This window comes from Alnus glutinosa, chromosome 5 (genome assembly GCF_958979055.1).
Source record: "Alnus glutinosa chromosome 5, dhAlnGlut1.1, whole genome shotgun sequence".
NCBI lineage: Eukaryota > Viridiplantae > Streptophyta > Magnoliopsida > Fagales > Betulaceae > Alnus > Alnus glutinosa.
The window spans coordinates 25,540,420-25,555,839 of record NC_084890.1 but is presented as its reverse complement, the minus strand read 5'-3'; the positions used below and the strand labels follow the sequence as shown (position 1 = coordinate 25,555,839).

At 35.5% G+C, this 15,420-nt stretch overlaps 3 protein-coding genes across 6 annotated transcripts in view; all 3 read left to right on the top strand.

Moving 5' to 3' along the window:
• Positions 1–15,420, top strand: part of LOC133868424 (F-box/FBD/LRR-repeat protein At1g51370-like) — an 83,408-nt gene that overhangs the window by 67,471 nt on the left and 517 nt on the right. The window contains exons 1-5 of one of the 4 annotated variants that reach the window (XM_062305321.1): positions 12,386–12,623; positions 12,892–12,991; positions 13,208–13,294; positions 13,439–14,434; positions 14,527–14,670. In XM_062305321.1, the coding sequence (XP_062161305.1) occupies positions 12,902–12,991; positions 13,208–13,294; positions 13,439–14,434; positions 14,527–14,670 (1,317 nt within the window). In that variant the 5' untranslated portion in view covers positions 12,386–12,623; positions 12,892–12,901. Of the gene's footprint in view, positions 1–12,385; positions 12,624–12,887; positions 12,992–13,207; positions 13,295–13,438; positions 14,435–14,526; positions 14,671–15,420 lie in introns of those variants that run through there. The other 3 variants (XM_062305320.1, XM_062305318.1, XM_062305319.1) reach the window with 3 other exon arrangements.
• LOC133868435 (hydroxyproline O-galactosyltransferase GALT2-like) lies at positions 117–882 on the top strand. Its single transcript, XM_062305337.1, has 2 exons — positions 117–344; positions 744–882. Exons 1-2 carry the CDS (start codon positions 141–143, stop codon positions 852–854), a joined length of 315 nt encoding a protein of 104 aa, XP_062161321.1. The 5' UTR covers positions 117–140; the 3' UTR covers positions 855–882.
• On the top strand, positions 7,729–10,118 carry LOC133868433 (uncharacterized). The gene is made up of 2 exons (XM_062305334.1): positions 7,729–8,758; positions 9,759–10,118. Coding segments are annotated over exons 1-2 (987 nt in total). The 5' UTR covers positions 7,729–7,772; the 3' UTR covers positions 9,760–10,118.

The window sequence follows — 15,420 nt, the reverse complement described above, 5'->3', positions numbered from 1 at the left end:
GGTTGATTGTGATGTGGTTTGACTTATATTTTTTTTTTCTTTCCTTCTAATTCTCTCAACTTTATAATACCATTTGAGCTGGAAGCTGTTTCTTATCTATGTATTTGGCAGTTGATGGACATGGAAGATGCGAAAAATGGATGCGGAATGATATTGTAGACTCAAAAGAGTCCAAGACAACCTCATGGTTTAAGCGATTTATAGGGCGTGAGCGAAAGCCAGAGGTGACCTGGCCATTTCCTTTTGTGGAGGGCAGACTGTTTATCCTGACCCTACGTGCTGGTGTTGATGTGTACCATATCAATGTTGGGGGTCAGCATCTGACTTCATTTCCATATAGGACAGTAAGTAATGTGGAAATGTTTTTGAAGTTTACTACTTTGGCATCTGTTTGCTACCTCTCCTACATGAATGGAGAATGCTTGCCCAGGAGATCTAAAGAAGGTCCTGGTCAAAGTGAGGAGAACTTGCAGTTTAGTTTGTGGTGTTGTGCTTCATGGCTTCTATTTTACTTCTTGAACTTGATTTATGACTTTCCCTTTTGTTTTTATAAATTTACATTTCCACTGGGCATTCCTAGTCTTTGTTAGTTGTTGATCTGTAGATTTTGTGGGAGCATGCTCCTACAGCTATATTTGTTATAATAATACTGTTTATTGTTCAAATTTCTGGCATTTCCACATAGTCTTTTTTGTTTCAATAAACCCTGTATTGAACCCAGAAATGCTTTGCTGTATCTTCAGGAGTTTACTCTTGAAGATGCAACAGGACTAGCAATTAAAGGAGACGTGGATGTTCATTCAGTTTATGCTATGTCTCTCCCTACTTCTCATCCGAGTTTCTCACCTCAATGAGTATTGGAATTTTCAGACAAGTGGAAAACCCATCCTACACCCAAGAGCAAGATTTAGGTCTTTGTTGGAGTGCTATCTGCTACTAATCACTTTGCTGAACGCATGGCTGTTAGAAAAACTTGGATGCAAGCTACTGCTATCAAGTCTTCAAATGTAGTAGTTCCATTCTTTGTTGCATTGGTAAGGCTTCTGCATTGATCATTAGCATGCATCCAAATATGGTGTCAAAATTTATGGGTTGATGAGTTATCTTCCAGGATCAATTCCATATGAGTTTAAGGAATAGAACGTGGCCCTATTGACATGCTTGAATATGAGAGTTTTCAAGGATAATATTGATGCCTAACCTATTAAGAATATAATAGATAGTGGCAAAGCACAGAAGTCTGTTTGAAACATAAATGTATAGTCCAGATCTGAACATTGTCAAATGCATGCATAAAATGTTTGTGGTCTATAGGTGCAAAATTGCATTTTGATGAGCATATAGAGAAGACCAATCGATGATGTACCTATTAGAGTAATATAAGTAAGGAAGGGCAATCTTTTGGTCTCGTTTTGGTCTGTCTTGGGTTATGCCTCTAAGAGTCCTTGACTTGTTTGCGTGTTGGTGGACGGCTGGTAGGCCGAGGAGTGCTATTATTTGGAAGATGGTGCCGACATGCATTCTCTAGTGTGTTTGGAAGGAAAGAAATGATAGGTGTTTTGAGGACTTGGAGAGATCCTTGGAGGAAATTTTAGCTTCTTTTTTTCATACATTGTATCTTTGGACGGTGGCTTTTGTGTCACCGTTGTCGTTTACCTTTGATGAATTTCTTGTTCGTTTTTCACTTTCTAGCTAGGTGCGTTCTCTTGTATACTGCAGGTGTATTGAGGGGCGCCTTACGCTTTTAATAAGACCAACTTATTACTTATCAAAAAAAAAGTAAGGAAGGGCAATCTTGTATTTTTGCATCGTTGGGTGTATGTGTGTACACACCTATATAGAAGCCAGCTACCCTAAGGTTGTACTTTCACAATCTTTTCATACTCTGTTTATCTTATCTGGCAAAACCTCATAGTATCAGAGAATGGTTCATTTCTTTGTTTTTTGGTTTCTATATTCCACACGTGTTTGTGTGTTTAAGGCTTGGAAAGAGGTGTTAAGTCTTACATTGGTCACATGTGGACTTTGGTATAGGTTTATGTACTTGTTGGGCCTACCCTCCCTTTGGCTTAAGCTTTTAGTTTGGACACATTATACCTAGATGGACTGTCACTTTATCCGAGATATGGTTATGTGAACACAAGTTTTTACTTGATAACATTTTGATTGGTTAGGAGATGTATTCATAGAGATTCCGAGTAAGGATATCTTTTTATATGTGTGTGTGTGTGTGTGTAATAAGCTAGGGATAATAGACATCTATGCTCTATATTGAGGGGAAGTGTTGAGTTTTATATGTGGAATGACAATCTTGTAATTTTACATCATTAATAAAATGCATAAATAGAGAAGCCAGTCACTCTAGCATTGTTCTCTCACAATCTTTTCATGTTCTCTCTTTCTTTTTTGCCGTCAACACCATAGGATCATTCATGATTAATGTGAATATGCAAATGTCATATAATTGTTTATTTTTATTTTTTTTTATGAGTAATAAACTGGTCTTATTTTTTTGATAAGTAAATGAAATTTTATAAAAAGCATAAGGTGCCCCTCCAAGTACACTGGAAGTATACACAAGGAAACACCTAGGAAGACAAAGAAAAACGAACAAGAAAATCAGAGAAACTAATAGACACGGGTGACAAAAAAGCCTCCGTCCAAAGATACAACATAAGAAAAAAACGAAGCAACAATATCTTCCATGGAATTCTCCAAGTCTTCAAAATACCTAATATCTCTCTCCTTCCAAACACACCAAAGAATGCAAATAGGCACCATCTTCCAAATTGCAGCACTCCTTGACCTACCTGCCTTCGACCAACATGCAAATAAATCTACAACTCTCCAACGCATAACCCAAGACAGACCAAACCGAGAAAAGACATGATTCCACAAAGTAGAAGCCACATCACAATGAAGAAGGTGGTCTACAGTTTCCCCATCTCTTTTGCACAAATAGCATTTATCCACAATGATGATCTTTCGCTTCCTGAGATTATCCGCTGTAAGAGTCTTTCCAAGGGCTGCCAACCACGCGAAGAAAGCCGCCATCGGAGGCGCCTGAGTCCTCCACACACTCTTTCGAGGGAAATGACTACTATCACCGCCGGCCAAGGAGCTGAAATAGGACTTCACCTTGAACACCCCTTTCTTAGAAGGGACCCACCTAAGCCTATCAGCACGATCTGTACTCACTGTGGCTAAATGCAACACATGAAAGAAAGATGCAAATACACCCATTTCCCAGTCATGCGCCTCCCTAACAAAGCTCACATTCCATTGGATAGATCCGCCCAAAAACTCCATATTATCCGCAACAGAAGCATCCTTCATCCGAGCAATACCAAACAGATCAGGAAAAGCTTCCTTCAACACCCTATCCCCGCACCACAGATCATGCCAAAATTTTGTCCTAGCCCCATCCCCCACTTCCAATCTAGAGAGACCAGAAAAACTCCCCCACCATTTCCTGATATTCTTCCACAGCCCCACCCCATGAGCACACAGGCTCGCGGGAACACCACCCACCCCACAAACTACCAAACTTGGCATCCACGAAAGCAGAGCATCAGAAACCAATGTCTCGGAAGAATCTGGCAACCATCTAATTGCATAAGTTTTTAGTGCCTCCCTAATTACAGTACCATTGATCCATTCTTCCTTTTGATTTGATAGTGATCTGTAAACAAAAGTTGTAATACTCTTAGAAACACTCGTTATTGAATTTCAAGGTTGGCAATAACTTTACTAGAGTGTTGCTAAGGGTACTACAACTCTTTTACAAACTGACGTAGTAGTTTATGCGACACTTACAAAGTATTTTTATTTTTTAAATATGGGGAAAGGGGAAAAGAGGAGAATTACAATGGGGGTCTTTACCGCTCTTAATCCTAAGAGAGGCAAGGAATAAATTTTTTTTGAGAATGCTTCCAAACAACAAGTAGGAAGCGACACATTTAACAACTAAGTGTGCCCGAGAATTGTCACATATAGAGACCTTAAAAGCGGTCTAGTCTTTGAAGAGGTTGAGCTATTGGTGGTAGTAAGCTAACAAGGGAGAACTCGGGCAGTCCAAGAAAAGGTGTTAATGACCAAAATAGAGAGCAATGAGTCACCTTCGACTAAGAAGGAGGAGCAGCCAAAAGACAGTGCAAGTCGAACGGGAAGAAGAGCAGCAGTGGCCTACCCCACCGAGGCTTTCGAGGGAGGACGTTTCTGCGTACGAGCTGCCACGTTAGCCACTAAATAATTAAATTTGATTGTAGTTGATGTGACAGTGCCACTTGGGCTGTTACATCAGTTTTTAAATGAGTTATAATAAAACTGTAATACCCTAAATATTTTCCCTTTGACTAAAATTGATGATTTTTTGACCATATTTATTCCGATGATGAATACACTATATATATATATAGACATACACACGCATGTTTGGAGGCCTAAATTTGGTCACTGAATTTATTTATTTCAACTTCACTCTTTCACAAATTCAGTTTGAAGTGAGAAACTTTTTATTAAGCATATTAGGAATGATCAATGATGGTAATCCAATATTAATGATACAAATAAGAGATGTGTACATGCAAGAAATAAACAAATGTAAGTATATATATACTTCAAATAATATTAAGTCAACACGAAGTTGACATCTCGTCGCGGCTAACGACATTAGAAAAAGAAACCTTTTTTGATAGAGTATGTGTTAAGGCGTTATATATATAAAATCATTCAATCAATCTAGAATAGAAAAATAAATACAAAATAAAAACGAATGAGGAAAAAGATAATAAGACAAATAAAGCATATTAACAAGACTATTCTTAGAGAAGCAAAAGAACCAGAAAAGTGATCAAGTGTTTGGAAATTATATATTATTGTTAATCACATAAATAGACTAATTAACTAACAAGTACAATGTCAAATAGAATACTCCAATATTTCAATCTCAATGAAAAAGAGAATCTACTATTAAGTTGAAAATTATTATCATATATATGCGCAAATGAGGAACTTGATTTTTGCCATTGTTGGCTTCTAAAATGTTGAAGGAAGCCATAATTACTTAGTGTTCAAATGCTTCTTGCAAAGTTGATTTTGGTGCATGCAAACCATGTATATGATGAATATTCCATATATATACATGATCTTGCAACTGTTAAGAGTGTAATATACCAACTTTTTTAGTTTTTATTTTTAATTTTTCTTCCGTGGAGTACTATAAATATTATGCAATGTTAACCCCTCAAAATAGATAGAGGAAATATGGTTGCTGGCAACAAAGTTGGTGCAATACATCTTCTCATTTTGTGTAGTAAGCTCTTACTCCTATTCAATTTTTGTGATCTCGATTTATCTTCTCTTTTTGGTTTAGCTTGTTCTATTGTCTCTATTGATTTTTTTGTTTGATAATCTAGTGTCCATATATGGATGACAAGATGTGTCTCATCCCACGAAATGCAAACTTTTGCATGCAAAAAATTCTAAGAAAATGTTTGACGTCCTCTAGTTTTTACTACGACTCTTTACAAACTAATGTAGTAATCTGCGCGACACTGTCACGTTAGCCATAATCAAATTTAATTATTTAGTGGCTAACGTGATCATAAGCATCACATGAACTTACAAACTTACTTTCTCAAATGTTGTGTTGTGTTGATGATTTTGATGAGCAGGTGCAATTCTACTGAGCGTGAATCCAATAACTGTGAAGGCAATAGTATGCCCTAATGTATGCATGGACTATGTAGGGTATATGATCTACCCATCTTCGGGCAGTAAGCAACTCACTCCGCCGTGCAATTGCTGCTATGCTCCAAAGGGTTGCACCATTTACTATGCTTCTAGAACTCCAATCTGTACTGGCACTGGGGTTTGAATAGTTGAAGGGGTCGATGGACATGATCCGATGTTAAACATGTTTGCTGGAAGTCATGTTTGGTTTGCAACATAAAGTTGTCTGTGTTGTTACATAGAGACAAAGATCATTGCACTGTCGTATTATCTTTTTGTATTTGTATTTCCTATATGAACCAACCCTTTAGTGGTTTGTATGTTGTTTGATAAAGTTTTAGCCTTTTGTGCATTCATGTTAATTCAATGTGTTTTTTTTTTTTTTTTTTCTTTTTAATCTTCTTGTTGTCTCAATTTCTCTAAAACTCAGGCTCAAGATTGTTTGAGCACATTATGTTAAGTCACCAATGAGTGAGGCCCAACATGTGAAGTATTTAGTTGAAATGAAAGATAAATTGTAGAGTTCAAGTTAAAACTCAAAATTTCTACTCTGATATCATGTTAAATCACTAGTTGACTCAAAAGCTTAAACTGATAGAAAATAGTGAATTTAATTATTTAAGTAATATTTTAACATACTTTCCAACAAAGGTCTAACCTATTAGAAACTTGAACATGAAATATGAAACTTGTTAGAACTTAGATCCTAAAAGTTCATAAGTGTTGCAAATTCTTTGTCATAAAAATGAATAGGGAGAATTAATTTGCTGAAATCATTATATTATTATAATATAATATAATGATCGATTGTTTCATCCGGTTCTTTTCTTGGGTTTGTTACACCACTCGAATTAAAACACCAAATGACTATATTCTGATTTTTTTTTTCTTTTAAGAAAAACTTTAGTATTGAAATAGAAAGTACATAAAGGTCTCAATTGGGGAAAAAACCTAGCGCTTCTTTAATAATTATAACACACTATAGCCTAAAGAAAATAATTTATGAGAAACAAACACAATTAACAAATTTCAACACCTTTTTTTTTTTTTTTTTTTTTTTTTCTATCGTGTATATATATAATGTAAAAAAGGTGTTGAACTTTGTTTATTGAGTTTGTTACGCCCCTAGAAGTATAACACCAAATTATTGTTGTGCATGCAGGCTATAATTTAGATTAAATTATGGACTAAAAAAGAATTATGAGAATCAAATTACCAAATTGAGTTACCATGTTTGGATATATTTGTACTGCAAAATAAATATACAAATAATTTATTTTTCATTTTGGAAAATAACAGTATTTTTTCCTAACTCAAGTGGAATAAGTATAGAGAGAATTACATACTCTATTTTGTTTCTATTTTTCAGTATTAGATTATTTAGATCCGTTTGGGTTTGCGATTTCAAAAAATGTGATTTAAAAATAACGATTTAAAAATGTGCGATTTAAAAAAGTGATTTTTTAAAACACAGTTAAGCGTTTAGTAAAATCGTAGTTTATCCTTTAAAATCGCAAATTAGCATTTAAAATTCTGCTTTTTCAAATCGCAATTTTTTAAAAACGCAATTCTCAAACGATTCATTTTCTGCGATGAGATTTCGTAGACAAAAATTATGATTTTAGACCAAATCGCAGAAAATTAATCGTTTGAGAATTGCGTTTTTAAAAAATTGCGATTTCAAACACACCCTTTAACGTACGTTATCATTTGGATCAAATCAGGGACCTAAAAATGAATAGGGAGAATCAATTTGCCGAAATCGTTATATTATTATAATATAATATAATGATCTATTATTTCATTTAAGAGAAAAATATATATATTATTTGTTTGAAAAAAAAAACAATTTTCAAATTAACTCACCGCCAAAAATAAGTTCTTCCTGAATCAGCATTCAATCGACGTCGTTTATGATGCCGTAGCAATCTGATATAATTTTCTATTATTATTTTATTTTGACATCAATTAGGTATAAATTGGATGATATTCATATTTAGGGTAAAAAAGAAAAGAGGAGCTCTTGGAGGACGAAAGAAATGTTCCGCAGTTGTGGACGGCGTCATTTCGGGTTCAATCTGGGTAGAGGAATGAGAAAAATTCTTTGGATTCTCCATTCGTTGAGGAGGAAGCGGAAGTTGATGAGGAAGAGGAGGGCTGTGGATGGCGGCGACCTTCCACTGGAAGTAGGGGTCGCTGGTATTGAGGGTGCGGGCAATGATTTGCCCGCAGCGGAACCTGTTCCGGCAGAACCGGTCGCTTCCGGCGACGATCTGTCTCTGTCGGCTGAGGAAGTACGCCCGATTGAGGGTGCCGGCAATGATGTTCCTGCAGCGGAACCTGTCGGCGAACTTCCACTGGAAGCAGGGGTTGCTGGTATTGAGGGTGCGGGAGATGATTTGCCTATTCCGGCCAGTTCGGACACTGCCACAGCCAGTTCAGACACTGCCACGGCCAGTTCGGACACTGCCACGGCCAGTTCGGACACTGCCACGGCCAGTTCGGACACTGCCACGGCCAGTTCGGACACTGCCACGGCCAGTTCGGACACTGCCACGGCCAGTTCGGACACTGCCACGGCCAGTTCGGTCACTGCCACGGCCAGTTCGGACACTGCCACGGCCAGTTCGGACACTGCCAGCGACAACGTTAGTGCTGAAAGTGGATTGGCCAGCGACGACATTGGTGCTGGAAGTTATGTGGCCAGCGACGACATTGGTGCTGGAAGTTATGCTCTTCCTATGGAACAAGTTTCGGGGGCATTGAGTTCGTCAGATTGTGAAACTTTTAGAGTCACATCCCTTGATGAAGTTAAGGAGTTGGAGTCAAAATTGAAGGATTCGCATAAGCCTTGGAAGGTTTTTTTTGCAAGTTCTCTTAATGTGGAAGAAAAAGATTCTATTGTTTCCTATTGCCAATTTGAGAATCTGCAGTATGAAGAGATTGGTGAGGCAAATCTGGAGGAGAACTCGGATGCAGAGATTAAGATCTTGGTGGAGGAGGATGAGTCTACAGCTTCTAACTAGTATGTGCCCTACTTTTGTTGACTAATGTGCTTGATGATATTTTGGTGTTTTAGATTTTATATTGGATACTGGTTTGTCAATAATTGTCATTTTTTAAATGGTTATCTGAATTGTTTTATCCTGTTGTATTTTTGTTTTAAAAGAATGTGTGATGTTGATCATGACAAGAACAAGATAATTAGTAATTTACTTTGATCAGATGTACTGTGGTTGTTGGGTGTGTTTGTTTCTCTTGTTAAAATACCTTGATTAATTTTCTTTCTTCTTCTTCAATTCAATGTTTGGTATGACGGTTTTGATCTACTGCTGAGAATATGCAAAAAGAATTAAGTACTAGCCTTGAATCTAAAATTTGGTTGGTGAGTTTCTGATTTTTAAGATTCTTGTGGGTGGTTTATTTTACTGAAGTTATGAGTGTTGTTGATCCAAATCACTCTGGATGGTAGAATGAGAGGTTGTCTTTCCAGTTTGCAAGTAGCTGGTAATTTGGATATTATGTAAGACCTTCTAGCAGTATTTTAAATATATCAATTCAGCTGTAGTGATCTCTCCCTCTTTGCTTGAAAATGTTTTCTGTCATCTTATGTATATCATACTTTTGTCTTTTGTTCTTATAAAGCTCACCTGGCATGCATAACCAGTTAAGTTGAAGTAAATATGGGCTACATTTAAAATTAGCAAGATGAATTTTACTAAGTTGATAGAAGTTGGCTGAATCAAACAATGTGTGTGGCTGTTGATAGGGAGTCGGATGAGCTGGCAACCCCAGGCCATTTTCTATTATGTTTATTTATGGGTTGGGAAGATCTGATTGCTAGTGGATGTAATATGTTGCATGTTAATGTTAATGGGGGCTTACTTGCTTTGATTGTTAAGCACCTAGGGGGCGTTTGATGATGATTTACTAGAGCAGTAGTCTCATTTTGGATAAGGGATCATGGTCCTTTCTAAGTCTAACATGAACCTTTTTTTTTTTTTGTTCCCTGTTTGTTGTTGCAGGCTAGGTCTCATTCACGGCAATGCATCCTTTGATCGACTTTTGAGATTGCCATGTACAGTTTCTCCTATCATTTTACTTGCATAGTCCTATACTTGTATTTTCTTGAACTAAAAATAGAAGGGGTGTTATAAAACAAACAACCCTCCTTTGGAGATTGAATGGTGTCATCTTTCTTTTATGTTTTCTTTTTTGGGTTCATGAAGACGGCAAAGCGATTTGTAAGACGTTGATGTTTTGGACACACGAACGCTGTCAGACACTATTTTAGTGTGAGAGGAAGTGTTTCTTGAATAGAAAAACAGACAATGTGTTAGAGATTAAGGTTGAGGATTGAAAATCATACATCTGAAATTGTAATCTTTGTGTTCTTGGAGGTTCAGGTTCTTTGAAATACCTTACCATCAATTTCCATTCTTTTACTGAATTACATTCATAATCCATATTTTTCATTACCCAAATCACACAAATAAACCAAAAATATACAACATCGTTACACTGATCCTGCAATTGCAATGTAATCTCCTATGTACTCCACAAATTCTGGTAGTTGGTTTTATTTGTATGCAATCTTTATTGTTTTAATTTGTGACCAAAAATATGCACCTCCAAGATACTCTGTTGCCTCATAGGGAGGCTCCTTTCCACCATTTTGCTTCCTTTAGAACTTTTGAGATTTTTAACTTACTCTTTCTTGACAAAGGGGAGTAGCAATAGATCCCAGATTGTTAAATTTCAGGCTCGTGATGATGTTTTAAGGGCTATTAAAAAACAAACTTGCTACTTCGGCTTTGTGACATATTTGTGGAATGTAGCATTAGTCTTGATATAATATAATGGACTTAGGGAACACAATCATAATTGGCCCAGGAAGCATAGGCCAAGCAATATTTGGAAGTCCAAAGTTTGTACGGGCAGGCTTATATCATATAGAACTTTTGAGAGAATGAGTCTATTAGGGGCACACAACTAAAGGGGGTTTAAATGGGTTAGGGTTGTTTGCAATAGTCTCAAGAATTAGGGTTGTAAGACTCCAAAATAAGCTTGGATTTCAATTAATGAAAAATTGGATATTTTTGATGAAAATACCCCGATAAAGTCGGCCAGCATTAAGGAGACTTTAAAATTCTACTTTTCAATTTTATATTAAAACCAAAAATCATGCTAACACCTTGCCAAAACATGGTAAAAATGCATACGATAAAAATTTAATGAGAATTATGCACTAAGGTTCCTTTTTTTTTTTTTTTTTTTTTGGCATCAAATGTTTTCTGATATATATATATATATATATATATATATTTTATATTTTTCGGTGTTTGGTGCGATCGAAAATAATAGTTTAACCAAAAATATTTTTGGAAAATAATTTCTATTTTTAAATTTTGTAAATCATTTTTCGAGTTTGAGTTTTTCTCAAACAGTCAGACCACTACGAAGCCAACATCGGACTACTGCCAGTCTAATATCCCGAACATTTATTAGGATTAAGTATAGCATTAATAGTCCTCAATGGGTAGCTCAATTAGCTGAGGACCACCCCTCATGAAGCGGAGGTCACTAGTTTAAATCCCCCTCCCCCTCTTTGTGTGGACATGTCAAAAAAATAAAAAGTAAAGCACCAATTATTGTTGATAATAAATTAAGACTATATTTAAAAGTAATACAAATTTTTTGCCTTAAACCTAACGTTTGACATTTCAGTACATATGATAAAAATTTAATGAGAATTATGCAATAAGGTTCCTCTTTCTTTTTTCTTTTTTTTTTTGGCATCAAATATTTTCTAAAAATATATATATATATATATATATATATATATATATTTATATATTTTTCGGTGTTTAGTGCGATCGAAAATAATAGTTAAACTGAAAATATTTTCGGTTTAACCAAAAAAGCTTCTTTAGTTTCAAAAAATCATTTTCATTTTTAAATTTTGTAAATCATTTTTTGATTTTTAAATAGCCAGACCATTGTTAGACCACCACCAAGCCAGCACTGGGCCACTGCCACTCTAATACCCCGAACATTTATTAAGACACCATACTTGTTTATGTCATTGATGCGGTAACATCAAACAATGTTCTACTTGGGTAGTCTCTGGATATATGATAATTGAGTTGTCTTCTACTTGTCACCCATGTTTCAAGTAAACCAAAGGTGGGGAGCATTTTCTTCTTTTTTGCCGGCCACCCATTTTCTTCTTCTTTTTTAATTTTTAAAACATTATATTGTGCCATCCCTTCTGCGAGGCACCTATTTTCTTCCTTTTTTTTTTAATTAAAATTTTTAAAATTTTAGTTTAAAATTAATAGTTTTTTAAAATTTCTTTATTTATTTTTTAAAAATATAGTTTTTTTTATTAATGTTTTATTTTAATTTTTAAGAAAATAACGGTATCATAAGAATATTTGGACAAAAGTTGCCTCTTTGACACACCTTAATAATTTAATAAGTTATATTAATACACTTGAAAATTCAATAAACTATTTTAAGATGACTGATTTTATATATATATATTTTTTTTTTCTTCCCTAAATATATTTTAATTTGTGTCCTGTTTGGTATAGAAACGGACACATCTTAAAAACCGTTCATCCAAAAAGACTCAAAAAAAAAAAAAAAAAAAAAAACACAATACGAGGGGTAGTACATGTCTATTTATCCTTGCCGACTTGCCGTCTCTCTCTCTATACTTCTGCTGTCTCTCGGCAGATCATCGAAGGTGAAGCTTTTTTTCTTTTCTTTCTTTCTCTGCAACGGTGTGAGGCCCAGATCAACAAAGAAATCAGAAAGATTCAAAGTTTTGTGGGCTTGATACCACAACAGGAAATCCATAGCTCTAGGAAGGCCTTCGGCTCCAGGTATGACCTGTATTCTATCTTCTTGTCTGTTGTTTGCAGTAAGCCAAATTCCCAACTTTCATATTTGGTGATTCATCTCTTTTTTTTGATGATTTTTTGTTGATTCATCCTTCTGCATTAGAGTCCTTGATTCATAATATTAGATTTTCAGTGATAAAGTTGGCTGCTTTTGGCTCTGCATTCAGTGAACTGCTATGCTTTGCGGACTGAATCTTATATTTTTTGCCCTTTGGAGTAACATTGACTGAACCCTAATGTTTTTAGCCAGAGAGCAGTGGATGATCATGAAGCGGGAACGGGAGGAAATACGGCCTGAGGGCCCCAATAATTGCATCCCCAAGTTTTGTTTTGGATTTTCTGTGCCAGAGGTATCTATCTATTATTTTATATGCTGCACTTGTTTGTTTCTTATAGAGACAGATATTGAAAACTTGAAACATGGGAAATTCGAATTCCAAGTCGCCATAGCTTTTTATAATTATGCAAATTTACTAAATTTTATGGAACAATTTCATGAAAGGTGAGACCTTTCTCTATAATAATAATGTCAGCTAATCGAGAGCTTCATTGCTCTTCATTATCAGATTGACAAGATAATGGAGGACCGGTTGCCAACAAACCAAAAATCCAGACTTAAGTGGCCACAATCTCAGGCCAAGACGTTGCTTGGTGTAAGTTTAAGTTTTAGATATATTTCTATGTAATCCACATTATATTAAACACTCTAAATTGTTTGTTTTTTTTTTTGGCTTTATTAACAACAAAGACGTACCTTTACTTTGGAATCTTGTTTATGTTATTTTGTGTGCACACAGATTGACAATGCCCTAGAGGCCGATCTGACTGGTAGATTGCCGGTGGACATTCTTTCTTCTATAATATCATTAATCTCATTGAGGGAAGCTGCCACTACTAGTATCCTTTCAAAAAGATGGAGATACATTTGGAGGACCTCTTCTAATCTTGACTTAGATGCCAAAAACATGCTTGGACATTTTTTATACTTGGACCATTTCAAAAGGCAGCCTACTCAGTGGAAACAGAAGCAAAAGGGAAGATTTGTTAGATGGGCCAATCATATTCTAGAACTCTATGTCGGCAAAAACGTAGATTCCTTCAGGGTTGAGTATCCGTTGGGTAGTGATCATGGTTGCGACGTTGATCGATGGATTCAATTTGCAATTGATATGCAAGTTCAAAAGCTTGACATCAACCTGTTAGACGATCATTTGTCAGACTTGTATCATGACCTCTATAAATTTCCATATTGGCTATTTGCTCAAGCTGGGAAACGGCCAAAGATAAAACATTTGTCTTTGAATTTTTGCAGCCTGAGTATTCCAGAAAATTACAATGGCTTGAACTCCCTTTCATCCCTCTCATTGAAAAAGATAAGTTTAAATCAAGAAAATGTGTATAACATTTTGACTAGTTGCCCATCTTTAGAATGGTTTAGTATAAGCGAATGCCGTTGTCCATTTCGTTTGAAATTATCTAGTGGATGTCGGTCTCTCAGGCTGAGACACTTGAGGATATTTCGTTGCGAGCCTTTAGAAAGAGTTGAAATTCATGATGCCGTAAGTGTTGCATCAATTGAGTACGACGCAAAGATGTTTGGGCAGGTCTTATTAAAGAACAGTGCACAACCTGTTAGACTATGTGTGACTTTGCAGTCTGATCGTAGAACTTTGCAGTCTGATCGGAGAACTTTGCAGCCTGATCCTAGAACTCAAATAGCGTATGTCCTTGGCACACTTGCAAAAGACTTTCCTCTAGTTGAGACTTTATTAGTGTCCACTCCATATGCCCAGGTATTGCCACAGCAAAAATTTTAGTTGAACTTTTTGTCATCATTTTTGAACATCATGTCTCTAGTTAATCATTTCTTTCCATTGTCTTTCAGGTTGATTTAATATCTAAGCACTTAACCACATTTACTAGACTCAAGCAATTGAAGCTATTAGGTGTAAGATTTAGAAAAATTCTGCTGGACCTGACCTCTGCATTTTTGGAGGCGGCTCCATCATTGGTTGAACTGGAGATGGATGTAAGTTATCTTCTATATCAAGGACATTTTTATTTGATTGTTGAGCTGCACCGGGCTTTTTGTTCCTTGGAACTTTGTACAATCTCTTTATTTTTTTATTTTTTTTCTTTTGATATGTTATTAAACTAAGATTTGTATGATTGTTTACCCCTTTTTTAAGCCATAAGCTCCATTTTATGTTTTCAAACAAAATATTAGTTGGAGCAGTCTTTAGACTTGGATAAATATTGGGTGTTTTGTGACCTGATTAATGGAAGTATTCCTTTTATAGGTAACATGGCAGAGATATTTTTTACACTTTTCTTTACACCATTGTTTGAAAGATTTTCTTTTTAAACGCAAATATCACCTATTGTTTCTAAGACGTCAGGAAGGATTTGTCACCGAGATATTTTTATGGTATAATTTCAAATGCATTTTGCATTCAATTTTTTGGAAAGATTCGGGATTGGAGAGTGGAAATGATTGCCAGTATTTTAACTAGTGTTTGACAAAATTTAGGTTAAAAAACAAACCTGGTTTACTACTTGCTTTGAGTAATTTTTTTCAGAACGTAGTTATCCACCCATTGTTTTGTATGATATCAACAAGAATTTGGAGTGAAAGTATATATAGGATGGTTTCTATACTTTATATATTCACATTCACTAGTTTCTTCTAGGCAATAGATTTTGACAAGTGAACGGAAAGAGTTGTTAGTGATGTTATTGTTATCTAAGAGTTGAAAAGATATTATGTGAGTGGTTTATG

Excerpts from the sequence above, each read along its gene's own strand:
- LOC133868435 (XM_062305337.1), top strand. The coding sequence starts at position 141 with ATGCGGAATGATATTGTAGACTCAAAAGAGTCCAAGACAACCTCATGG. Across the intron at positions 345-743 it reads CTTCATTTCCATATAGGACA|GAGTTTACTCTTGAAGATGC; the intron begins GTAAGTAATGTG and ends CTGTATCTTCAG.
- LOC133868433 (XM_062305334.1), top strand. The coding sequence starts at position 7,773 with ATGTTCCGCAGTTGTGGACGGCGTCATTTCGGGTTCAATCTGGGTAGA.